We start from the raw sequence: 27,806 nt of genomic DNA on the forward strand, positions 1-27,806 counted from the left end.
TTGCAAATAAAATGTTTAATTTCAGAAACTGAGTTCACCATTTATAAATACACTAAAACATAGTAAATGCAAAATTAGATTAGGCATAGGTAGAGTATTTTAACAAAGCTACAACTTTTCTAAAAGGTCATAGGCAAATGATGACTTGTTTCCCAAAAATGTATTCAATGAAAACTGAAATTAAAAGATAAGTCCTTCTAGAGAAAAACTAAGGAGAATGTTCCTTTCAAATTAAAATGCTGGCTATTTTTTCCATCCTGTTTGAAGCTTTAAAGGCTTTGTATCCCATTTGCCTGATGGACACCAACAGTCAGGAATCAACCCTACTACATAAAGTTCTAAGCAGTGCACCATATCCATAAGGCTATTACTGAAAACCAGAAGATGAGTTATTTCTGTACTAGGAGCTTTAAGAAAGGCTGTTCTACACAATTGAAATTACATTAGGAGTAAGGGCTCAATTTTTACAATAGGGACCTTATAGTTTTGATGCACTGAAAATTAGAAAAGGCTTCAGAATGACATTAGAGTCTTCTTGGTAAGTTTCTTGCCTTTTTTTAACACAGCATTAAATAATAAGCATTAATTCACAAACTTTGAGAGAACTTCCAAAGACCTTTTATAAATACCCAGAATATTTCTGTAATTCACTTAAAATGTAAAGCCTGAACAGGAGAACCCAGAATGGGAAGTTTTACTACAGATTGCTGTATAAGTGACGTTCCATCTCATGTTAAATTTAAGATTTATTTTCAGATATTAAGTCAACAGTCTCCTGTAAACACATCTTCCTCAATAAGTCTTCTTAATCCTTTAAGTACTTTAGGGCTTGCAGTTAAAAACATCATATGGTAGAAAGACAGCTTGAACCCCATCTTTCACGTACAGCTTTCTTTTGACAACTACAAAACCTGTTTTCTTGCAATTAAAGCAATGTTCAACTAAAATACAGTACCTGGTTTATGGTTTTTACATAATAATTGAATAAAAAACTACAGAATAGAACTGTTTACATCTTTTTTTTTTCTTTTTTTTGCCATTCTATTAAAACAAATGACTGAGCTTTTTAAAGTTCATTTACAATTATGGATTAAAACCTACATAATTTTGTATAATTTGACGAGACAGGCTATCTCTAGTGTGAACTTTTAAAAAACATATATACAATATCTGGCCTGAAGTACTATGAATAAGGCACATGTAGACATATTGAAAGCTGAAAAAAATGAATCTAAAATTTGGAATTATAGTCACTGATTAGATGTCATACATGGCCCCTACTGGAGCAATTTAAAAATCCAAGTTACAGATAGTTAATATCCAGTGAGCAACAATAAATTTAGTCTAGCAGTTTGTTCATTAGTTTCAATACTGGAAGTATATTAAAGGAAGATTCACTTTCAAAAAGATAAGCTTTTCAAAGTGTTCAATCATTAACCTTGACTGACTAAAGTTGTTGCTTTCATTGGATGTATTGAACAATCTCTCTGAAGGAACAATGCTTGGTGGACAACCCAAGAACCTGACAGCCAATTTTGACAGTACTGGCCAAGATGACTTTTTAAAGTTCCAGTAAGTTAGAGGATCACAGTTATGCTCAAGCACTTCTTCCTCCAAGTAAGAAAGCACCATTTCCTCTGGTAACTTTGCTCTCTCTTTCAGGTCTTTTGTTTTCTTCATGTCACCCATGAGTGACCAGAGATTATCTTCCCCGTAAGAATTTGTAGATGGTGAACCTATATCACATCCATTGGAAACAGGTTTATCATCATCTGAGGTAGAACTCATTATTTCCAGCTCCCTGATTAAGTCTTGTTTATATTGTTCAGCCTCCTCTTCTGTAAATAACGATGTTTTATACCGGGGATCCAGAAGTGTAGCAAAAATGTACCTTGGATCATGAAGCGTGGAGGACAATCTGCTCACCATAGCTTCTTTCAAAGATTTCAGCATAGTATCTATGCCCATAGTTTCCTCAAAAAGCATTTCTATTTTCCTGTTAAGTATATGAATCATTGGAATCACTTGGCTTAGAGTAGACATGTGTGTACTCATCTCCCTACTTGCAGCTTCGAAAGGTTTGAGAGCGTGACACACTGACTGCATGACTTCCCACTGGTCACAGCTTATCAGCTCCCGGAAGCTGCACTCTATTGACATTTCATCAATTGCTCTTTTCTGTTCAATAAGGCGTTCAAGCATATGAAATGATGTATTCCACTTGGATGGAACATCTTGTATTAGCTGATGCTGAGGCAACTCATACTCTTTTTGCAGCTCAGCTAACTTCTCTTTTGCTTTTGCTGACCGATGGACGCGTTCACAGATCTTCCTTGCAATACTAAGCAAATTCTGAACCATTCTCTGGCTTTTAATAGCCTCATTTACAATTACATTAACAGTGTGACTAAAACATTGTACACTTGAATGATCACCTTCATTTAAAGTTTTCTCTATACTCTGATTATCAGTAACAGTAATCCCAATCTGAAGTCCAATGGAAGTAATCCACGTTTCCCACCAGTATTCTAGCTGCTTTTGAATACTGATTCCATTGTAGTCGCAGTCGATCTGTGATACATTTAATAGTGCTGAACAATGGTAATCCTCACACTGTGGTCGAAATGAAGACTCAAATGTTACCCAGTGAGCGGTCAGGGTTAGATATTCTCGTGTTTGGTTGCTCATCCATATTCCAGATGTAAAATGGATCACTCCACTTTCAGCTTCTTTAAGATGTGAGATAATAATTTGTTTTACGTTATCATACATATCTGGAATTGCTGTCCTAGAAAAGTAAGATGGAGAAGGTAAAGAATACTGAGGTTGCAAATATTCAAGCAGCCTGTTAAAGCCAATGTTGTCTACAAAAGAATATGGCTGAAGGTCAAGTGCAATCATTTCGGCTACAAGACTTGTGATTTTTTTGGCAACTGGATGAGAGTCACAAAACTTGTCATTGGTTTCATCAAAATTTGAAGATCCTAGTAATTCTGTGCGGAGTGGCATGTGATTATCCGTAGATGAGGATAACACTGTCTCTGGGACATCAGTTTTCAATACATTGTTATGAAACCGCTGCAAATGTCTTAGAAGGCAACTTGTGCCTAGGTTTGTTGGCTTTTTCCCCCTACTTATTATACGTCCACAGTGTGTACATATTACTTTTGTTGAATCTGCAGAACAAATTGAAAAGTGATTCCACAGTTTTGAGGTCTTCTTACTATTAACAGGAAATATAATTTGATTATCATGTGTAACCATTGTAGGCAAGTCAGTCAACTTTGAGGATGAACATTCTGCAGAAGCCAAAGTGGCATAAGGTGAATTTGCCAAACTCACATCGAGAAAGCTCTTTTGGTTTCCAATTACATCGGGATGGCGTCTATATAGGTGTCTCATTAAGCAGCTTGTGCCCACATCTCCTTTCTTACCACGACTTATCATACAACTGCAGTATCTACATACTGCTTTTAAACTGTCTGCAGGTGAGAGTGAAAAGTGGTGCCAGACTTCTGACTTAAGCCTTTTCATAATCCTTTTATTTTGCTGAAACACAGCAGTAGGTTCAAATATTAGTGGACCTAATCCCTCACACTGTTTTTCAGGAGATGAAACAAAGGAGACTTCACCTATATCATCAGAAGATGACAGCATTGAGTCTTCCACTAGAGTATCTCCAGAAGTGAGATTAGTATGGATCTCCTCGGAGATTCTGTCTGGAGAAGAGGAAACAGAAGTTGGTTCTTTCATTAGTTTTCCAGGAGAGGATGACATAGAATTCAGATCACTGTCTGATGGCAGTAAAGAAGGCAAGAGAGTAGGAGGTGCAGTGTAGAGAGGTGGTATGCTGGTACCACCCCCATTCTCTTGCAGGACAATGGAACGATGGGCTCTCCACATGTGTCTTATTAAACAACTCGTTCCTAGGTCTTTTCCATTTTTTCCTCTACTGAATTCATTCATGCAGTGGATGCAAACAGCTTTAGAATTATCTAGAGGTGACAAATAGAAGTGTTTCCAGACAGCAGATCTCCTTCTAGAACCTGATGCACTCTTTGGAATTACAACTGCTTTTTCTGCTACATTCTCAACAGTGTCATCATATTGGTTGTTGGCTTGCTGTGGAGATGAACCAACCATGACTTCTTCTTTGCTGCACTTTTCAGGAACTGAGAGGTCTGATATTTCTTCAGAAGAAACAATAGAAACAGATTCCTCAATTATTCGATCTGGAGATGGTATTTTAGAAGCCATTTTCTTGACCAGTTTTATGGGGGATAACATAGAACTCAGATCTCCAACATCTGCAGACTGAGGCGGCAGCAATAATGTAGATGAAGAAAAGGAAGATATACCTGGCATAGTTCCATTTTCTTGAATTAGTACAGTGGGATGTGCTCTCCTCACGTGTCTCATGAGACAACTTGTACTCAGGTCCTTTTCATTTTTACCCCTGCTAAATTCTTTCATACAGTACATACATATTGCTTTAGTGCTATCTCTAGGAGATATAAAAAAATGGTTCCAAGCAGGTGACTTTTTTCTGGAGCTTATATTTCTGCTAGAAAGGAGGCTTTGTGTCACAGCTTCCATTGCTACATCATACAGCGTATTACTATACTGAGAAAAAAGAGATCCATAATCATCTTCATTTTCTGTAGACAAATATTTGCCAGAGTTGTTTGTAATGAAGTTCTTTTCTTTGTCTTCCTGTTCATCACTGCTGTCCGCATGTTTGAAATCATCTTGTTCTGTCTTTATATCCGTTCTTTCTAGAGTACAGTTAATGCTGTCGTCTTCTTGCTCTACTTTCAAGTTATTGATTTTACCCAATACAAAAGTATCATCCATTCCGGGGCAATCTGCTTTACTCATGTCCATGGATGATAAATTCTTGCCAAGACTTCATTTATGAATAAATATAGATAATTTAAAAGATTATTTAAAATTTGATTAAAATTATGTATCTTGTATATTGAATGTAAAACAAAATGTGTGCATGTGTTAAAATAACCTCTGGTTTAAGAATTCCGTGTTGTGCATAAGCAAATATAATTAGTCATGAAAATACATTTAAAAATTATAGACTTAATTAATGGAATCCCATTTTTTTCCTAGGATCAGGACATTTCAGGTCATAGATGAATGTTCTCAAAGACAGCTACTGCTAAATGCTTCATGTTGTACATATAATCCTAAAAAATGGATGTTCTGTTTTCTTGTTGAAGAAAGCCATTCTGTTCATCTTGATTGGGCAATTGAGATTCTTTTACACCACCTACAAAAAAAAATCAGAAGACAAAGTTGACTAACACACGTTAAAGAACTACAGTAAAAGTGAAATGAAAGCAGGCACTAGGTATTCTGTGTGTTTCGGTTTTTTTCTCTTTTGAGATAAAAACAATTCAATGTACTATTGAAAAAAAAAGGAAAAAGCCCAACATTTACTTGATACATTTATTGTAGGAAAATATGTGTCTACATATGCAGCTTTGGTTCAACTTTGACAAAAAGAGTCCAAGCATCACTTTCATACTTGCTCGCACACACCTATGCCTATCCTACATCATCATTCAACCACTGCATGCACACATATACCAAAGGACACACACACATCTAAACCCAAATACTGCATAGGTGTCTATATCTACTGATATATATGAACACAAGCAGGCATTTAATTACGTTAACACAGAAATATGTCCTTAAAATCAAATGTTGTATCACAGTCCTGTACATGTGAGCCCACCATTACTGACAGCAGTCTTTAAGAAGAAAACAAGTAACTTCTGTAAGGGTGTTCAGCATTGTCACACTAATCACTCTGCTTCTGATCATAGTCACACATTTGTGTTCATGCCATAACACTGCCAGACAATAACATGCTATAGAAACAAGCTACTTTTAGAGTTTCCTGATTAAAAACAGAAAAGTTTAATTTAGGACAATGGAGCTGTATAAATGCCATACAGACAGAGAGGTCTTCCAAAAGTGTAGCAACATCACCCAGAAGCAAAGACAAGCAGAGCTGCACATGCTGGTGCCTAGTGCAGCACTGCCAGCTCAAGTCCCTCACATGCCCAAAGGTTACACTCAAAAGCCCATTTACAACAAGACAGCTAATTTCAGTTGTGAGTAAAGATTATTCACCACCAATTCTAGTACAAAGAGTAGGTTTTTGACATTGCATATAAAGTTGTATACAAAAGAGCAACAGCAGCCTCAAAAACTGGAACAGAGTAGTCCCTCACAAATATGAAGAAGCTGTCTGCATTTATCAGTCACTTTTTTTCCCCACCGAACTATATTAGAACTTTAAATTTTGCCAAACCCTTTCTCATTTATTCTTCTTTGTCATTAATGCAGTTATTGATGCCTTCATTAAAGATAACAAACATTTTTGGCCATCATATTGGTGATGCTACAATATGCATTGCAATTATTTGCAAACTGAATTTTATGGAACAAACTCTCCACAGCTGAAGCCAAAACACAAATTTAAATTATTTTAAACATTTTCCACAACTTTTATGTGTTGCTAAAACACAGGCAGAATTGGGGTGATTCTTGGGGTGTCTTGTGCAGGGCCAGGAGTTGGACTTGATAATCCTCATGGGTCCCTTCCAAATCAGCATATTCTATGATGGTAGAATCAGCAATGGTAAAATTAGCCACAATCACAAAACACATTAAAAAGGCTGTTTTTCACACTGACATTTCCCCCCTGTATCAAGATCAATGTCATATTAGCTTTGTAACCTATTTTAACTAATTTTTCTCTGAGGTTTGTTTGCAAGAGAAACTAGAAACATTCACTTTCTGTGGATTTCTCATGAATGGAAAGCCTATCATTGTGATAACTTCCTTTCTTTTCTGGTGCAAGGGAAGGGGCAGGGAAAAGGAGGCGCAATGGTCTTACTGCAGCTACTTTAAGAAAAGGGAGATGGAGCAGTCAGAACTCACTAACAGGTAGGGAGCAATTCTGCTTTTCTTTCTGTGCGAGTTTTAGTACTTGTGCCTTTCTTTCTTATTCTCAGGGAAAAAAAATCTCTTTTCAGATACCAAAAGGTATGAGGGTTGAGCATGAAGAATAATGAAGGGAAAAACTTGAAGAAAAACCTTAGATTTCTACAAGAAATTTACATTACACAGGACTTTCGCTTGGCTTATGAAATCACATCAGAGAACAATTCTGGCAGCCAGATTAAATTTACATGACTCAACATAAAATTGAATGAAACAGAAATTAGTGATCACATACATACTGATGATATGGGACGTATGTGGATCTGGGACAAGAGAGAGAGTGTAACACAGTCAACTTTTTAAAATAGCAATCAATTCAAGAGGATTTTTTGTTTCATCTTTACTTTGATCTAATCTGTGAATTTGGAGCTTGAACTGCAAACAGGAAAAGCAAGAAGATATAATAAGATGTTGTGACTTAAGATCACGGAATAGAAAGGCTCACAAGCAAGTGGCTTGATGCAGGGCTTACAGAACATAAATTATGCATGGAGTGCCAAATTACAATAAGGACATTACAGATTCCTAGCTAGATTCACACAAAATAAATATATATATCCACTGGCATTGGGTTCTAATAAAGCTGTGTGCAATTTCTTTGACTCAAAACAGGTAATCACATCTTTATCCTGTGATTCTGTAATTTCTTAACTATGCAAAACCAATTCTATGCTTTAAACAGAAAAATCTGCACAACCGATTCAAGTGTCCCTGTCCTGATAAGCAGTTACTGCTTAACACGGTGAAGCTTAAAGCAGCTGTGATGGGAAGATTTGAAAAACTGCTAAATAACACCAGTTGCAAACTTTATAACCACGCTAACTAGATTGACATCATTAACAACACATTGCCCGTGGTTAAGTTCTTAATCATTATCAGCCATTATCACTACATATTCAAACACTTAGGCCCTAATCACCTTATCCTAAATTAGCTTTGAGTACACAATACCACTGAGCTGATGCCATGTAGTTAAATACTGATGGCTGTGGTCCTTGACAGTCTTAGTTACTGAAGCTGAGGTAAAGAGGTGAGGGAGCTGTTTGGACTGTGAAGCAGGAACCACGGTGGTAGACTTCTTTCTTCTGTATGTCTCCTTGCTGTCACTGTGTCTTTTTAAGAGTCATACTCTCCTCCACCAAAAAATGTGGGAAGCAATCTCATCTGCTCCTGACCCTGTTATCTTCACTTCTTTAGGACAAAAAATTGTTCTTGGTCCGCCAGAAATCTTTCCTGATTATTCTGTATCCTTGGTTTCTGACTGCAGTTTTTACTGCTAGAATTATTCATTCATGTGGTTTTTGTCCTCCTTTTGTGCAATTAAACCAGGGTCTCCCTTTGCAGCTACATTTTATTTCTATATTTATGCTTAGCTGTGAAAATGCCTGCAGGCTGTTAACAGAGTTATGCTATTAGCAGTGTTAAAAAGCACTTACAGATGGTGGTCAGTTACACTATTTTAGTGTACTTATGACTGAATGTAAGACAAGAAAAAATATTTATATCTTGTCCACTTTATGGCTGTTATAGGTCTCTGACTACATAGTATTTATTTTTCTCGACCTTGTTGCTGCCTTCTAGAAATGAGCAGAAATAGCTGAGATTAGAGGAGACAATCACTGCCTGGGAAATCCCCAAAGCTGAATGCCTCTTAGAAGATTTTGAATGTATTTTTTTTCCATTTTCTTTCAAACATCTAAGAATTATTTTTGTTGCTTTGAGAACTGGCCAAATGGCAGAGCTCAGAGGGCTGCAATCAGCAGGGCAGTCTGGTTAGAGGAAGCCTAACTAGAACAAACCTGAAACACAGGAGGGACCATCTGAAAACAATGAAAAACTTCTCTTTTGACAGTGACAGAGCATTGGAAGCAGCTGCCAAAAGAGGTTGTGGAGGCTCCTTTGGAGATACTCAAAGCCAGACTGGACAAAGATCTTATCCAACCTGCTCCAGCTGAACCTGCTTTAGCAGGGAAGTTGGAGTAGATGATCTCGAGGTCCCTTCCAACCCCCATCATTCTCTGATTTTGTTATGATGTTACATCATGTAAAATTAAGTCAAGCTCCTTCCCTTCAAATACCCTTGCATGTTCAACTGAAAGTTTCTTTAGAATAGAGTCCCCAGAATACTAAGGGTCAAAAACATAAGGAAGGATGTTTTTCATCTCCTCCTCCCATGCCAACTCTATGCAAGAGTCAGTCTGTTTTAATAAGAAACAAAAAAGGATGTTTTAAAATTTCACAGTCACCTAGAATGAAGTATGAATTTGATTATGACCACGTTTACATCGCTTATTTACCCTTGGACCCAAGCTACTCAAAATTAAGGACTACTGCTAAACAAACAGGATATTCAAGAAGGAAAATGTTTTCAAAGGTACAAAAAGCTATAGGCTGTTAGCTCAAAGTGATTTATGCTTTTCAAATCTCCACAATGAGATACAGAGACACCCTGCAACCAAACAATCTTCAAAGAAAATAAACACAACTAAAGAACAACTGGCTACTCAAATGCGCTATGCTGGACTATTAGCTCCTATAGTTTGCTGTGGTAAGGAGCCTACAGAACATTTTATAGGATTTCCCATTCAAAATGGGATTACTGAAAGCATGCAGTGGTTGACAAGAAATGTCTGTAGAACGTGACTGATCATGAGTGCCACAGCAAACTGCCATGACCAGTAGAAATCACTGCCGAAGGAAAGAAGCAAAAAGTGAAACACTGGTGTCTTTTTGAATTGCAGAGACATACATTAACACATGGAGATGTATGAAAAGTATGCAGGAACACCAAACCATAAGCTGATTGTTTTTTGTAAAGCAGAGAGTGGCCTGTAAGCTTTAAACCATTTTAGATTGAATAGACAGGCAATAATCATGAACTTGATTGTATCACAGAATCTTGGTCTAGAAAAAATTGTTTAAAACAAAAAAAAATTACATTATTACTGAAGAGCATGTAATGTAAATACAAAGACACACCTGCAAAATGCAAGAACAGTTTTATCAAAAAACATGTAAAATGTGAAGTGACAGATTTTGAGCATAAGATGTACATAAAAGCTCATTAACAGTAATTTGCACAAACGGATGTCAGTTTTGTAATAGCATTAATCTTATTTATTTTTGGAAATATACAAGCATCATTAGAAATACCCCAGAGCAAGCAATATAAGCAATAAGAAATACATAATTTAAGAAATCATTTGCTTCAACTTCAATGGCAGGTACTTTGCTAATAAGGGAATATTTGCTAAAGCAAAACAATCAAACAAAACAGAAACACACACACAAAAAACCCCTCAAAAATCCAGAGAATACACATCCAAAATCATAAACAAATCAGCAAAATGTATTCGTATAAATTTATACACCAGATGAACCTTACTGCTTTTCAAAGTTATAAATCCCTTGAAAAAGGAAAACTAAAACCAGTGCATTTTATCTATAGAAATTTCCTATGATAAAATATCAGTACTAGCTCACCTGTATGAAACTACAGAGATCTGCAAGATACTGATCACTAAAAATGCAGAATTAGAAATGCAAAATTGGCATGTCAGTCACACTGAAACAAGGTGGGTCCTAGTCTCAAGTCTCACAGAAGCTCACAGGAATTGGCACAGATGTACAAACATGAACTAGAGGTATGCAACAGTTTAATCTTGAATAAAGTACAGAAAGCCAGGCTTAATAGAAAACACAAATCATTCTGGACTTCATGGGAAGCATGACTTGTAGAGAACTGCTGGAAGAGAAAAGCATTACTTTTAAGTCACCTGAAAGGCAGGCCTTATGAAAACCAGTAACTGTTGTGGTTTTACAAAGGTTTTCTCTCTATTTTGTAAAAAACGTCACACATCCACAACCCCAAATGCTCCATCTGGACTCAAAGGAATGAAGTGTAGAAACAGCATCACCATAATTGAACACTGCTCCTTGTTGATATGAGTAGTCTTCTGTGAGCTCCCCTGTGCACTCATGCTACTTGTCAGGACACGACACAGAGACCTCTGATTTGCTGAGGTATAAAGATCACTCATGTCCCTTCATGTTACTGGAAAACTCAGGGCTTGGTGTAAGCTGGGGCCTAAATCAGTCATTGCAGGCAGAGAAAAAAACAAGGTGTATAACAAGATGTATAACACTCACCATTACACTATGAGTACTCAATTCTAATTACAAATGGAGGAATTTAGCTGAAGCAGAGACTAAAAAGATAAAAATGGACACTAAATCTACATATTCCCCTCTTTCTTGCCTCTTGCCCTGCAAAACATCAAATAATTTTATGGTGAACACAAATGATTTCAAGCAGTAAAACAGATCTTCTAGGCTCAAGTTATACTTTTCTGGTTTAGTGGACTCTTCTCTATGTTTTCTATTTTCCCCACCACCTCTAAATTAATAATACTTCAAGAAGGTAACAGCTCAGAAGTGAAAATTTTAGTAATTTGACTATTGTTAAATGGACAGCGTTGAGTTAAAATGAAATCAGCACAGAGAAAACACCTAACACTGGATGAACTTAAACTCCTCATATTTAGCTTCTTACTCTTGAAAGATGTTTTTATTTGTACAGCTCTTTTCTTCTCTTGTTGCTGTAAACATGGGAAGTCAACAGGATGCTGTTTACTAATAATTTTCAAATAGTCCCTGAAACCTCAGAAAATATTCAAAACTAAAAGTTCCGGCTTTGTACCAGTATCTCCATCTCAAACCCTAAATCATCTGCAACACAGTGTGCATGCCAGCTCTGCCTGCACAAAACTACACTGGCTCATACTCCAATGTGCAAAAGGTTGAAAATAATTCATGACAATGGTAAAACTGAAGACAAACAATATGATTTCCGAATCAGCATAATTAAAAAAAAACACTTTGGAACAGAGACAAAGTGAAAATGAAGATATATTTTTTAAAGCAATATTTATTTAAAAAAAGAAGATCCAGCTCTTTATTCAGTTCTTACACTCACATATCCTCAATCATAAAACTTCTTAAAAGAATTGAGATAATGCTTTTAAAATATAGTACATTACTATTATACAATATTATACATTTCATATTAATTAAAGTGTGATAGAAATAAGGATGTTGAAGTTAGCATGTATATTATTTACATTGGGCTGACAGTTCTGGTATCCCTGTTTACTGCTGTAGCACGATGCTCTGCCTGGAATGCTGTGAACCAGCTTGAACAATGCCGTTTGCAAACCTACAAGTGGTAAATGAAGAAAGGAGCACCATGCTGCTTTTGGTGTTGAATAACGCTGAGACCAGCCTGACTCATCAGTCCCAAAGCTAAACATCCTGATAGTGAGATGAAGGTGTGGTAGATCTGTTCCTGGATAAACGAACAAACAAGTGATACTACTGATAACTTGTCCAAAGCTGCTGAGCTGACACAGATGGAGACATCTGACCTGACATTTTACCATCATCAGTCACTTTATATTATAAAAGCCCAGTCCTAATTTTTAATACAGGGTTTTCTGACCTAAGCCTTCTTGGAGTGTATGTATGGAGATTCCTCCCTTAAATGGCTAACATCCGTCTAGGTTACTCCTCTTACTCCCTGAGGCTGAGCTAAAGAGAATTCCCCAAGGTTATTGTTATGTGTGAGTAATATCAATCTACTTAATTGTTTTGCCAGCTTTGATACAACTACTTCAATACAACTGCTCCATAGTGCACTACATTATAATAGTCGTTACAGTTCCTGCACTGTGTAGTAAATAATTCTGTAAATTGTTTATATCTAAAAATCATTATCATAATACATTGTATATATTTATATAAATATATATGGCTTGCCATCCTTAATCCTGCAGGACAAAGTCATATAATGGTTCAATTACACCTCTGTGATCCTTTAACAGGATCCTAAAACCCGTTGAAAAGTCTGGGGCTGGACCGGATCCAGCCACACCCCAGCTCCTCTCTGAGCTTTGGAAAGCATGAAGTCCTTTCTGCACCCTGTGACTCCACAGGAGGACTTCTTTAACAAACTTTGAAGCTCCCATTCAGCTCACCGGGTTTTGTAAAGAAGCTCAGTACTCAAATGTTTTATCAGACTCAGTGACGCAGGCTCACTGCACAGCATGCGTAAGAATAAAGCAGGTGTCTGATACAGGCTACTGAGCCAAAGCTCAACCTTATTTCTGCAGAAATCAATCTTCATCACTTATCTGCCAATGTTTTAAGCATCATCCTCCACCACCTGGACTTAAGTAACACTCTTAAACATGTTAAAGCCCATAGCACAGAAATCCCCATTCCACATGGTTTTGAGCAGCATTTATCTTAAAAGTAAAATAAAAATGTAAAACTACAACAACAAAACAATAACCCTGGTCAAAACAATATTACTCCGAACTTTTAGCAAGAAAACAAAGAAGCACACTGCATTACCACCACACATAACATTATGTATCACTGGAATTAGTAGCACTATTCACACCTACAACCACCTGATAAGCCTTTAATTGTTGCTATTTTTTTTTCCTTAGTGCACTAAAAATACCATCAGATCTCAAATGTGGCTATATCCCTTCTCATGTCCTTTACTAACTTCCCATTGCAGCACACTGTAATGAAGGACAAAAAAACCCCAGGTTCTACACATGCTAATAATTTGCCCCAGCTTCTACTAAGAAATTACTCATAAAAATCAGATCTATCACACCACGTAAATCATGTCAACATTTGTCTAGGATCCAAACTGTCTCAAGTGTTGAAGTGTTACCTCTCATTATCAGGCATGCAATACTTGCAGGATATGTTTCTGAGCTATTCTTCACACCTACCAAATATCAGATCTTTTATTTGTTAAAATGCCAATGTTTTAAGCAATAGTTTCATGAAAACTTTAAGCAGTATTTTCCCAAGCCTTACACATCAGTTCAATGTTGTTACAGCAAATTATACATTTATTTTGATATTTTTATCCTTTATAATTTTGACAAATATGCTGATATGATGGGGAAAATCTTAATGTTACAAGAAATAAGCTGGTTTTCTTAAGGAAAAGAATAGTTTTTTTTTACACAGCTGAAGCATGCATTGCTTGGTTTAGAGCATTTTTAGAGCAGGACATCAAAGCTGCTTTTAGTATCACATGCTGTACAATTTGGGGCTGACAGGAGACAAATGAAGGTTGCAGTAACACAGCACAAGGGTAAAATAGAGAAGATAAAAATAAGAACAGAGTAGGAAAGATGCATCAGTATTACCGCAGAACAGGAAAAGCACACAACCAAAACAGCAGTAACAACAGGTAGGTCAGAAAAGTATGAAAGGCAAAAGACTAAAGATTTACTCCATATTGCTAGAGAACAGCAGCCTGCTTTCAGAAAAGCATCAGAAAATTCAAAGCAAAGCTCCTCTAGCAATTCTTCTCTCCAAGTGATCAATTCTCTGAATAGCCCATTAGAATCTTCTCTTTCTCCTCCCATGCAGAACACAGCTGACCAAGTAAAAGGGATAGGATTAGGATAAGTGATTTTTCTACTGACTACTCTACCTTCCTAGCTTGCAACACAATAAAAACCATACACTTTTGTGGGTTTTATTTTTCTTAAATATCTATCTTTAAATATAGTAAGAGTAAAACTTCAAGCACTTTAAGGATTATTACAGTAAGAAATGAGGCACTTGTGAAGAAGAAAGCTGAATAGGCTGGCTGATGAAAAACATAAAAAAACAGAAGAGACACACCATGTTTTGTGCAGTCAGTCTTCTTGGAACTCTTGCTGAAAACATCCATGTAAGTAGAAAGTAGAAAAAGACCTCACAGAATGTAAACTGAGTCCTTTGCAGAATATCTTACATTAACCTCTTACAACTATAATTTTTCTGATATACAAAATGGAACTATCTGGAACTGTTAAACTGCTAAGACCTCCATATAGCAGGATTTATTTTCATGCTAACCAGATGAAGTCTGAAGATGTGTGTTTTAAAAATCTTTCATAGCTACCAATCAACCAAATTCTGGGCTCACATTGATGTCAATTAGTTACATGTCCTCGTATAGTTTCAACAGTGGTATTGAGAGGTTTTCCATGATCAACATAAATAATATTTGTATATGTGTAACATGACATAATACTATGCTTCTATTAAAACTTTTGTATCCTGGAAAGCTTGTGAACTCAAAGGAAGGTTAGAAAGAAAATGCAATTTATAGTACCCAAAACCACAAAAACATATTTTCAAGAGTATGAACAGTAGTTTAAATACTTCAGAGGGATTTTTTTAAACCTAACCTTAATCTTTCTTTTGTCACAAAACTTTATTTCAAGTCAGAAGACACCCAGTATGGAAAAGAAAAATTTCTTTGGAGAATCTTTGCAACTGAGGGTACCTTCTTTCTTCCTCATGTAATAAACTTAAGAAGCATGTCTAGATTTTTTTTGAAGCAAGGAAAAGATCATCTCTTTACTAAATCTACTAAATAATACAGAAAACAACATTCACAATACTATCCAAAGTAATTAGAGTTCAGAAACACTCAGTTTCACCACCCTGCCAATGACTACAGAACTGTAAAAAAACCCAAGAGGTAACTTTAAAACCAAGCTTCCATATCACATGCAGGCATAAGGCACATGCCCACAATAGGGGTGAACATCTTATGCCTCTTCCAAGTATTTTTTGTCATTCTGTATTTTCTAAGTAAACTGTACATTCATCAGTAGAATCTGACAGTTTCTGAAATCACAGTTTAAAAAACCAATTATCAGACTTCTTCTCCCTCTCAAAACAAACCTTCCTATTCATGGAACAGGGGAGAGGGAGGGAGAATGAGTGTGCATACCTCTGTATTCACTTGTCAACCAGCCTGTTCCTAGCCTCCATCCTCTTAACCTCTTTTAGAGATATATTCTCTTTGTCTTCTTCAAGGTAAGGTAAAATTTTGCAAAGACTTAACTGACTCAGGCAACCAAACACTGTTTCCACCAGCACCACACTTAGCACTAGCAGCAAGTACACTCTCCCACCCCAAGGAGACAAATAGCTTCTTCCCCCAAACGAAATTATTTATAGAAGAACCATCCTACTGCCATAGACAAATCTTAATTTGACCAAATAAGGTTTTACTCAAGGAGCAAAAAATACAAGAAATTTTAAATTAAGAATAAAACTTTTTGTAGTACTTATTCTAACCAGTGCAGTTCATGAGCTTTAATTAATGTAATGCAACTTGATTTTTAAATAAGTTTTACATAGTACAACTACATGGGTATCCTATTCAGAGCAGGATCCACAACACTATTAGTACAAGAAAAGGTAAAGAAATGGATAACCCTTTCCATTCACTTTATTTCTATTATTATTAATAATTATTTTAATAAACCTAATATTTTCTGAGGAACAGAAAAACAAAATAAAAACATGTAGAGAAAAGGATGAGGAATCTTCCTGTTCTTTATGAGCATCATGGTATTTCCTGTCATAAATGGATTATGGTCTCCCCACAGTTCAGTAAGCCACTGAAGGCAACTTAAAATCACTGAAAAAGGAAATGAACAAAACCTCAATTTCTCCCGTTTCCCACTACCAAGGCAAGGTTGCTGCTGACAGCACAATCTGCACACTGTTTGACTCCCTGAAAGCTGACCCACTCTTCCCACTGTTTCAGCAGCTATTAATGCAAGTCACAGCAAGTGACAACCTCCCATGAAATGAGTTTTACATTCTTGTCTTTCAGTTGTTTTTTTTCCTCCCATCTGTACATATGCTCCCAAATCATGCTTATCATGCTTCCACCTTTGATGAAGAATAAGGGGAACCACAGAGTAAAAAAACCACAAAAATTATATGAATGCCATGAGCTATGCCACATTTTAGCACTGGGATTTGCAGTCTCAAATCTCATATTAAGAAAAGATGTCGTGAGCTAGGAGCCAGTAGCTGGGTGTGAGGCAAACAGGCAGCAGTGTTCACACTGCTTTGTTCTCTCCTACCTTCTCAGGGCACATCTAGCACAACTAGATCCCTTTAATCAGGAACTAGATTTTCTTCAATGATCTAAACTGCACATAAAAATTAGCATATGCACTGAAATACGAATTCTTACAGTGGATGCTAGAAGACTTAGAAAGGTAACATTGCTGACCTACCAAAATTTAAAATTTTAACAGAAAAGGTAACATCTGGACAGCAGAGTCTTTGTTCTCAGGAGACTGCAGCTCTAGATAAGTTTCTGTTTTTAGGGTACCCACTGTCAACAGAGTGCTGCTTTAATCACAGATTAAGAAAGGATCTATCAGAACACTGAGCTTGCAGTCAACAATTATTTCATATGGGACTATAAATCAAGAAATAGTTCTTGAATGTACAAAGACCAGACACTCATTTTCATTAGACAGGTAGTACTAAAGTGGATTATTTTCATTGAAGGCATTTAACTTTGAGAGTCACAATGGAAAGCCACTTTAAGTATAATATACTACAGTGCCTGACATCATATAATGAAACCATGCAAAGCATTCAATGACCTTGAGATGAGTATATTAGAATACAGCATTAACTACATGGAGAGTGAACTTTTGGATATTCTAGAAAAAAAAAACATTGTCAGATTCCTTTACAGTGGTCTAAAACTGACCTGGGAGGCTGGTACAAACAACAACTACTCTCTCCTGCTCTTCAGCTCTCCTCTGTGTTTGGAAAGCACTAGCAGCTCATTTTTGCTTGGACTGATGAAGAACAATCCACAGGCAGATTCAGTATGTAACAAAATCTCCCACTTCTTCTGTATGTGTCACCTAAGAAAAGTTTCCTTCACGGAATGAATCTGAATCATACTTTTAATTTTCTCTTCCTACAGAGACCACAGTCTTACAGGGAAAGGCTGTGGAAGTTAGGGTTGTTCAGAAGAGAAAGCTCCAGCGAGACTTTAGACTAGCTTTTCAGGAAGAGGAGTTTGCAAAAAGGATGGGGACAAACTTTTTAGTAGGGTCTGTCATGATAGGAAAAGGGGCGTAGTTTTAAATGAAAAGAGGGTAGAGTCAAACTAGATATAAGGAACAGTTTTTTTACAATGAGGGTGGTTAAATGCTGGAACAGGTTTCCCAGAGATGCAGTAGATGCCCCATCTCTGGCAACACTCAAGGCCAGGTTCATGGGGCTCTGAGTGATATGGTCTAGTTGAAGATGTCCCTCCCCATGGCAAGGGGTTTGACTAGGTGGTCTTTAGAGGTCCCCTATTCTGATTCTATGACCCCAACAAGACGTCCAAGCTCAACATTTTCTCCATCTTAAACATTCTCTCCATCTCTTGCTTGCATGCATCTTAACCAATAATACAGATGGCTTAAAAATTTAACTATTTTATTCAGGGCACAGAGAGGATGGGATAAGAAATGAATAGAAAGCTCTGAAACACTATACAAGAACAACATTTATTGTTACTCCACACATAAATGCTTATCTTCATATGGACAATTTTTTATCTATGGCATCTTACTCAGGAATCTCAGGCGTTCCAAAAAATCTTTATTCAAAAGCTCAAATGGAATATATAATGCTTTAATATTTTCAGACGAAATTCCTAGAAGAAAATATTAAAACTAACTCACTCAGTGAAGACATAAAATTTGATTAAGACACCTGTAATTTGAGTACAGTATGAATGCAGCATCTAAGTTATCTCCCCTTTTTAAACAGTGTAATTCAGGGTAAGGATGTATACATGCCAGCTGATACCACAGAGTAAGAGATGCCCCATAAATCATAAAATAGTTACTATTTCTGTACCACTCTAAAGATATCTAGGCTTCCAAACTTAATTTTTAAGGCTCAGGCACTCATACAAACCTCCTGCTAAATTATTAAGCTCCATACAAGTCACTGCACAGGCATACAATTATTCATTCCCTTTTTCCATTGTCTTCCTTTAAATTAATAAAAATAATGATACAAGACCCAAAACAAACAAGCTGTTCACTAGTTTATTGAGAAAAACAAACTTACACATCTGTTCCACTGCAGGCAGGCAGCTTCATTTGAGGTTAAATACTTGCTACTCAAACTTAATGAGATGATTGTATCTAAGGAAAAGAAGAAAGTAATTACTTTTATTATTTTTTAAACACATTAACTGTCACAGTGGCAACTCATGGGATGTTTCAAATTTCTCTTTAGGTGACAGCTCCAGAAGCTGCACTTACTATGACTCTCACCTTTTTTCAAATCTCTAGCCCTCACAGCTATCAAGAAAAATCAGACATTATCACTTCTAGAGCTCCAAAGCAAAATAAAAATTAAAAACATAATAAAAAACCCTCAGAGGATTGCTAAGACAAAATTTAAAAGTAAAATTTTTGTATTCATTTTAGCACTGCTCCATTTTTTTATGCTTATGCTGAATGAAACAGAGTCTACATTACATGCAAGATTTCAAAGGAGCTTGCTGACACCTTTCCATGCGCTACAGGATTCACCTTGCTGCACCTTCTCTTCTTAAGCTAAACACATTGCTTATACACTGCACCAACCACGTGTTTTAATCAACATGCAATAGCACAGAATCAACACAAGATTATCATTCCCCATGTATGAGAAGGGAGTGATTGCAAGTGGAGCATATTAGATCACGTATTTTGACTTAGCAACTAAACAGACCAAAGCAGTCTATTGCAGGACACCTTTTTTGAGTTTCGCAACTTCAGTCCCACCGTTCTCACCAATATACAGACATGAGTGCCATAGTGCAGAGGACCCAGTACACTGAAAAAACCCAACCCAACAAACCAAGAAAACATTTTGCCACCTTAGAAAATCCATAATCTACAATGCATTCTCTCTTATATTACAGTGATTACTCTTCTTAACCAGACTGAGATGTTTAACACTACATAAATATATACACACACACATGCATATATATACCCACACTTAGGGGTTTTTTTTCTTCAGGAAGGAGATCACCTCTCAGAGGGCAAACAGTCCTGATGACTGGCTTAGTGTGCCTCACGAAATGAACTAGGTGTCACTTCTCTTACTGACATTTTTTACTTAAAAACACTTCTATAGAGCCTCTTAAGCAATTGAACACCTCCACAGCTGTGCTGCTGGCTAATTTGACTGTTGAGATACTGTAGCTATCCCTATTACAGCAGCATTTAAATAATGTATGCAGAGAGGAAGGTGTCAGCCAAGGAGACACAGACCCACCAGAGGCACGGTGCTCAGTGGAGCAGTTAGGGAACTCTCCTCAGATGTGGATTAAGCTCCTCAGGCAAAGCAGGGAAATGAACCTGGCTCTCCCACATTCCTTGCAAGTGCCAGAGCCATCAGACTACAGGCAAAATAAAGTACAAATATGCATCTTTATGCTTCCTGATGTCTTTAAAAAATACCAGAACCCCTCAACTCTTGCATTTTCCCCCTCTCTGATTTGTTAAAGATGACTATAGTTTCAAGCCCAGCCAAACATTTTGTTCAATTCAAATTAATGTTTGGGGTTTTTTTTTGATTGCTTATTTTTGTGAGAAGAATAACAAAGAAAAAGTAATTTTTTCTGGATCACAGATTACTTTATTTAGAGGCAGACACTGATTCAGCATATAGAATTATAGCAACAGGTTAGCAGAATAACTACTGAAAAGCCATTTAAACTATCTGGAGTAAAAGAGGCACAAATTCTTTGATCATTGTCACATGAGATAAATACATTATTAAATATCTTGTCCCACGTATTTTGCAAATAATTGCAACAAAGTATTGCTAAAATGTTTAACTGTTAAAAATCCTATTTTCAGCCTTGATTTTCAAGCTAATGAGTACACCCCAGAACTGGCTTTTATATTAAATATACAGAGATTCTGAACAGTCACTGCAAAAATTACTTTAACACATCACAGGAAAAACGTATCTGTAGGACACCAGTGAATGCAAACTAGGAGACAGTGTAAAAAGAAAAAAAAAAGAAAAATCCAACAACCTTTCACACAGCTGTAACAAAAAACGAGTAACTTTCTAAACCTTCAGAGAGGGATTGTCCAACCCTACATGTCTTTAAACAACAAAGGGGGAAGGGAAAGAGCTGAGAGATGGAAAGGACGCAACTGTGCAGTAATTGCTAAAGAGAGCACACAGGTTGTGAGTTTACATAAAGATTATAGTAATACAATAATATTTCTTATGTCAACATCCACTGAAACCAGTCTAAGACTATAGAAAATACTCATACCTCACCTTCCAATATGTTGTTCAATATAAAAAAAAAACCTCACTGTGTATCCTGAATCATCATACTGGAATGAAAAGAAGGGCCTTAAAAACCAAGCTATTTCCCTGTTGTTGCTTTAACAGCCAATCATATTGAGTTCTATCTCATCACAAAACAAAACCCAAACACCCAAACCACAACTCCAAACCTAAACAAATACTACCATGATTAAACTATACATCGCACTAATTTGGGACAGAATTCCTTTGCTTCAGCAAACAAACAAACAAAGAAACAAAAAAACCCTGAAACCAAACCAACCAACCAAACAAACACACAAAAAGTACAAAAAAATTATGATAAAAGCTTTAGTTTTTCTTACTTCTTGACCTGAGAGCTTTAAACTCTAGATTTCATTTGAAAGCTACTGTTAGGCCACATATAAAGCTACCATTAGGCCACATATAAATTTTTCACTAATTGGCTGAAATGAAACAATTCCATAGTTGCAAATTGACCAGTACTGAGGATGCCAATAACAAATACAAAATGAAATAGTCAAGGATGTGCAGAAAACAAGGCACATCTGTCATATAAGAACTCTTTGTGAAGTCTGTTTTGAAAATATACACTACAACAGGTAGCACTATGTAAATTACATTAACTTATGTTGATACTACTAAAATACAAAGATTGTCCCTGCTTCAGAAAAAATGTCAGTCACAATGAGTTAAACACTCTGCTCTATACAGCGCAAAATTCCCCACTAAACTATCTATAATATTCTTTTCTATATAAAACTAAGCCAATACACGTGTATCATCATGTTATTTACATACGGCTGATTATTTTAAGTGTTCATTACAGGGGCAACCACATAGCAAAACATGCTCCCTTTGAAGATTAAACTCTTTTAAAATTAAAAGCAAGCTGCAAAAAAAACAGGATTTACAAACCCCCCTGTAAATATCCTTCACCGTGAATGCCAATAAAATGCAGCAAGCTGTGGGGAAATACAATATGTACATTCTTTAACTCAAACTTCCTCAGAGGAAAAAAAATCTCTCAGAAGTTAACGTACTTAGGAGTCTAAAAACTAAAAGAAAACAAATTCCAAGAAAAAAGGAAAAACAGAAAGATCCAGCAGGCTCAAAGGCTACTTCCTTCTGTAATACCCAGTTTTTGAAAGTATTTGATAGGATATTCTACTTTAGTGGATGGACAGTTTTAAATAAACATATAAAATTCTGTTGCCCTCCTGTATTTTCCAAGGCCCTGTCATAAGTCTTAGTGATGTGTTAATACTTATTGAAGAAGACCCCCTCTGCACTAACCACCTGTGACACTGGCTGTTCTGCAAACACAGATTCTTGCTCTGGACGTTTACTGTCTCCGTATAAAATAAGCCATAGTAAGGGGAAGCAGTAGATAGAGAGGCTGCAGCAGACAAGGTAACAGAAAGACAGCAGACATTAAGCTCATCACCTGTCTAGCCTTCTGCGGTTCTATACTTTGCCTCTCACATTATCAATGAGGACGCTGTATCTGTTACAATTTTAGCTTATATAGACGTCATGAATGAGTGGTTTGGCTGCTTAAAGAAACACTGTCAAAAGTACTAGCAAAAGCAGGGTTTAATATGGATATGTGAAAATGCAACTTTACAGAGTTCAGTGGCAAGGGTCACTCTACTACTTACTACACAGACTAAAGTATGCAAATGAAGATCAAATAGGAAGCAATTTGGAGTGATTTACACAGAAGCTGTGAGTGCAAAAGCAGAAAGAATGCAAAGGATATGGGTAGAAAGATATGGGTGCAGAAGGATTTAGCAGCACTTAATACTTGAGTACTTTGACAATTACAAAGTGGTTTGATAGTTTTCACAACAACTATAACAATGACTTAACTATGGACACAAAATATTAACATTTGTACCACAATCAAATCACATACACACAGATAAATGATGTATACACCTATTTCCACATATGTAAAGGCGAATATGAAAAATTCCTTTTGAATTCACTACAGTATGTCAAATCCCTTTGCATTTCCCAACAGGCAATGGTTGCATCTTGAGGAACAAAGAGACGGAGGGAGAGGGGCTGACAGTCCTTGAGTACCACAAACTTAAGGGTTTGCGAGCTCTGGGAGGTGCTGGTCCAGGCAAGCCCAAACAGCATCACTCAGGATTGCTGTTTATAGGGTCAGAAGATGACTGACTTTGGCCATCAGTAACCTTCCTTCCCAACCATAAATCAAGTCAGTAACAAGTAAGCTTTTCTCCCCCAAGTGCAGTAACAATGGTACCGTTCCACTCGGGCTACAACCAGGTAAATGGTTTACCAAGACTACAAGAGGTAATTGCTTATCCTTTGTTTCCCACCTTCACCACACCAGGGCTCCTGGTATGATCAGGGAGTGCCTTGCAGACCAACTGGTACAGTCAAGGGACACTTCACTACTCAGCTGGTTTGGTCAGAGCTCACCAGGAGCTTCCAAGAAGGCAGAGTAGTCACAAGGATGGGGGGTGTTATACCACAAGAAGTAAAAGAGTTATTGTTATGTAACAGTACAAATGTTTAAACACTTTTATCCGAGATGCTTAGTTTAGATGCTTCATTTTACTTGCTCTCAATCAATTCTTACATTTGACTGCTCTGGAGAACTCCTATGGAATAAATTCCTCAACATCTGTTAAAGCTGCAATGTACTAGCAACATAAAGTACCAAAGCAGACACATATACAACTGTACAAAAACTGTCAGCACCTTGCCTGTTGTTCTTATACCTAGTGGACAGCACCCAAATTTCTTAAAGTACACAAAAGAATTTATTTTGTTTTGAACAAATTTTTTTCCTCTGCAAAACCAGTCTCCATAGTGAATAATAACAAGAATGCCCCTGCCCAGTATTTGCACAAACACAGGCTTCCTAGTAGCAGCATAGTATTTTGGGGATAGTTGATAAAGTCTTCCAGACTTCACTCCCCCCAGTATGTAAGCCACTAATGTCCTCTCAAGGGTGCATGCCTGCTCTTAAAGTGAAACACTGCATTAGTGGAGTGCACTTTAGAAGAAAAAGTGCTGTGCTCATGCTCTTGAAAAGCAACACAGATACATATGTATAGCGGACCATAAAGACAACAACATGCAAGGAAAGTCTAGAAAGTACATTCACACTATGGGGGCTTAAAATGCTTTCTCTGCTTAGTATTATAGGTGTAGCACGACAGCTCATGCTAAATTACTGAAATTTCTCAAAGGACCCCCCCAGAAACAGGACCGCTTCTAACACATAAGCACTACAGAGAAAGGTCTCTACACTGCAAAGCCTAACTCTACTAAACTTAGCAATGATAAATATAATCACATTAATGCAAGACTCTTTAACCTTTCAGTACAACAATGCGTGTTTTTATACTTTTAGTAGGCTGTATATGCAGTAGACAACTTTTAAGTGCATCGGACACCCTGAGAACTCCAGTAAGCATTCTAACACAAGCCCTCTAACATCAGCAGCTGTCTCGGTGTAGATCTAGACTCTACAAATAACATTTTTAACCAAAAAGTACCACGCCCCAAGCAGAAAATGAGAGCAGTACACGAAAGCTAAATTCTGCACTTTTCTGAGACACCATTCTTGAGCGACTCTGCCCAGGAGGGATGGCTGGAACTTCACCGCACACACACAACCACAGACGGGGTGCTCACACCACGGCCGAAGCCGCTGGCGGGCGCCTGTCCACCTCGTGTCCTATTTCTCAGGGGGGGAAACACTTTTTAGGAATTCCCGGGCTTTCCGGTCCCGACACCCGTCTCGGGAGCCCGTACCCGAGGCGGTCCCCGGTCCCGGGCTCACACCCTGAGGAGGGGAACGGGATTCTCCACGCCGGGGCTGCCCGGGCCATCTTGGATCGGGACGGCAGCGGCCACATGGTCACCGCTCCCTCCGCGGGCCCGGCTCCTGCGGCCCCGCCAGGTGGGCGCGGGCGCTCAGCCCCGCCGGGTCCCGCCGCCCCGGCCCGGCCCGGCCGCGCCGCGCACACCCCGGGGGGGCTGGAGGCGCACCCGGCGCCGCGGCGGGCACCCCTCCTCGGCCGGGGGGCGGCGGGGTCTGCCGGGCGGCCCGGGACAACACCGAACCTCTAGGCACCAGCGACCTCCGTTCACCGGACCGTCCGGGCCCCCTGCGGGGCCCCGCAGACAATAGAGCCGGCACCGCGGGCCTGGTTCCCGGCTTCCTGCACTACCCCGCCGCCACACGCCCCCTCCCCGGCCTAGCGGCGCTGTCCCGCGGGCGTTCCCGGGAGGGACAAGGCGCCGCCGGGCCCGGGACGCAGGTCCCGGGCCGCGCAAGGCACCGAGGCCGCCGAGGCCAAACGCGGCGGTGGCGGGCACGGGAGGGGGGGGGGGGGTGTGGGACCAGAGAGCCGTACCGCCCTGCCCGGCGCCCTCCCGGTGCCGGAACAGTGCCACTCACCTCCCCAGGCGGCCGCCGCGGGGGAAACCGGAGGTCGCCGCTGCCGCCGCCCGGCCGGGCCCGAAGGAGTTAAGAGGAAGGGCCGGGCGGGCCCGTCCCATTCATTACCCGGCGCTTTGTCTCCGCCGCCGCCGCGGCGCTGAGCAGCTGCCCCGGCTCGGCCGCCGCGGGCGCGGGGCGCAGGCGCGGGGGGCGGTGCCACGCACGGCGCGCGACATGTCAGCGCGCCGGGCCGCAAAATGGCGGCGCTGGGGCGCTGTGGTCAGGGGGTGCGGGGTCCCCTCGCGTCCGCGTCCCGGCGGTCCTAGGCGGGCCGGGGTTCGACACTGCCCTTCTCCGCAAGGGTGCGGCCGCTGGTCGCTGCACTCCGCTTCGTTCCTGGGGCGGCTGAGGGCGGTGGCTCTGCGGGCGGCGGGCCGGGGTCGGGATGGTTCCTGCAGTGCTTCAGGCCCAGCGATGCCTCCAGGGCCTCTGCCGCGCCTTCCCCGGGAGGCCGCGGGCGGGCGCTTGGCATTCCCTATGGGCCGGCCGCGGAGAGGCTTTTCTGGGCATCGCTGCGCTGGAGCGGGCACGGACACGCTGTTCCGAGCGCAGCCCTCGCTCTGTCAGGAATTTAGCTTAGCCTCCATTGTTCGTATTTGCAGTTAAACCCGCCTTGATGGGTATGCGTGGTCTAACGCACAGTGGGTTTGGTTCTGAGCGCTGCTTTGATGTACTGAGTCCGCCTCGGGAGGGGCCCTTGGCGTGGCGCTCGAGTCTCACATGAGCATCCTAGGGAAGGATGATCAGGGTTGAGGAGAATGCACTGCGCCGGTTCAGGGAAATAGTGCCAGCTGTATGCTTAAGGTCCTGTTCTGGATAAAGCTCCTCCCGTTACGGTATTCGGTTGTAGGTCGGTGTTTTTCTTCTCCGATTGCAAAACATTAGTTGAGATTATCAATGGGCCGAGTGATCCAGGCTTTTCAGGAGGGGTGAGGGTGAAGGGTGGTTTGTTGGTCCTTTTGATGTATGCAATTTCTCCGGAGAGCCGAGTGAGATATAATCTGCTGTGATTGTGACATTTGTTGTCAAATTCCCAGTGGCAGTCTTAGATTCCACTTTCTTTGTCTTAAGTGTTGGTATCATAATTCGCTGCTTACCTTTGGGAGTGAAAACAGGAGAAAAACCTTAAGAGTACTGTAAACAGTACTGGTTTTAGAACAATGTTAAATTTTAGATCAAGATAGTGTTTAGAGACAGTGCTTAAGCAAGTTCTTGCTTTTTGATCTGAGTTATTTTCAGCAGTTAATTTTCTTTTTTCTTTCTTTGTAATTTGAACAGATTTAGTAAAGAGTGTTTTGGTTGGAATATAACAGGAATATAGCAGTATATGAAGAGATCAGTTGATAGCTTTTTGATTTGAAGTAGTGGAGCTCTTCAGCATTCTGCCGTATTAGGTGTATGTTTGTACTTAAGTACTGGTGTGATTTTCTAAATGGATTCTGCTAGTCAACATACAGTAAATAGTCTGTTGTGGTTAATACTTCTTTGGAAATCTCATGTCAAGTTGTTTTTTGTTGTTGTTTTTTTTTTTTAATTCATACACTACTCAAACTCCCAACAAAATAGTTGTTACGCTGTGTGCAGGCAGTCCTTTGTTCCTTATTACTTTTTAATTTGCATTTTCTTTTTATTGGTAGAGTTCAACTGTATCAGTGTGTGTATATATGTATATTCAGACAATATTATATATATAGTATATGTATTAGTTACTATAGGTGACTGAGGCTAAACTGATTTGAGGTGAAGTTTCTTGGACTTGCTCAGTTTCTACTGCCCCAAAGTGCAGTTATGTAAATAGAACTGCTTAAATATGAAGTTTGATCTTGGTTAGATCTGCCAGCTAGACACAGTAATAGAGGTGTGAGAGCTTAGTTAAGAAGTCTCTATCACCAGTCTGTTGACAGGAAATTATGGCAATGATGATAGCAACAACTGTTATTAGTAGTATTGAAACACGTCACCTCATAAAGCATCTTTTAGTGAACTATAAAACTGCAACAGTTGGAATGACATAGTTATGCTGATCGCAATATGAAAAGATTAAATATCAGAGTATGTGGCTTTGTTAACT

The 27,806-nt window shown here is 39.0% G+C and overlaps 1 protein-coding gene across 2 annotated transcripts; it reads right to left on the minus strand.

The window, feature by feature from the left end:
• On the minus strand, positions 1–25,868 carry ZBED4 (zinc finger BED-type containing 4). Of its 2 annotated transcripts, XM_030959807.1 has the most exons (3): positions 25,694–25,868; positions 19,009–19,085; positions 1–5,281 (listed from the first exon to the last, which is right to left on the minus strand). In XM_030959807.1, the coding sequence occupies exon 3, from the start codon at positions 4,882–4,884 to the stop codon at positions 1,366–1,368; it is 3,519 nt and encodes a 1,172-aa protein (XP_030815667.1). In that variant the 5' UTR covers positions 4,885–5,281; positions 19,009–19,085; positions 25,694–25,868; the 3' UTR covers positions 1–1,365. The 2 variants fall into 2 exon arrangements, with proteins under 2 accessions (XP_030815667.1, XP_030815668.1); XM_030959808.1 differs by lacking the exon at positions 19,009–19,085.
• Between the last annotated feature and the right edge of the window lie 1,938 nt (positions 25,869–27,806).

The sequence above is a fragment of the Camarhynchus parvulus genome, chromosome 1A, assembly GCF_901933205.1.
Source record: "Camarhynchus parvulus chromosome 1A, STF_HiC, whole genome shotgun sequence".
NCBI lineage: Eukaryota > Metazoa > Chordata > Aves > Passeriformes > Thraupidae > Camarhynchus > Camarhynchus parvulus.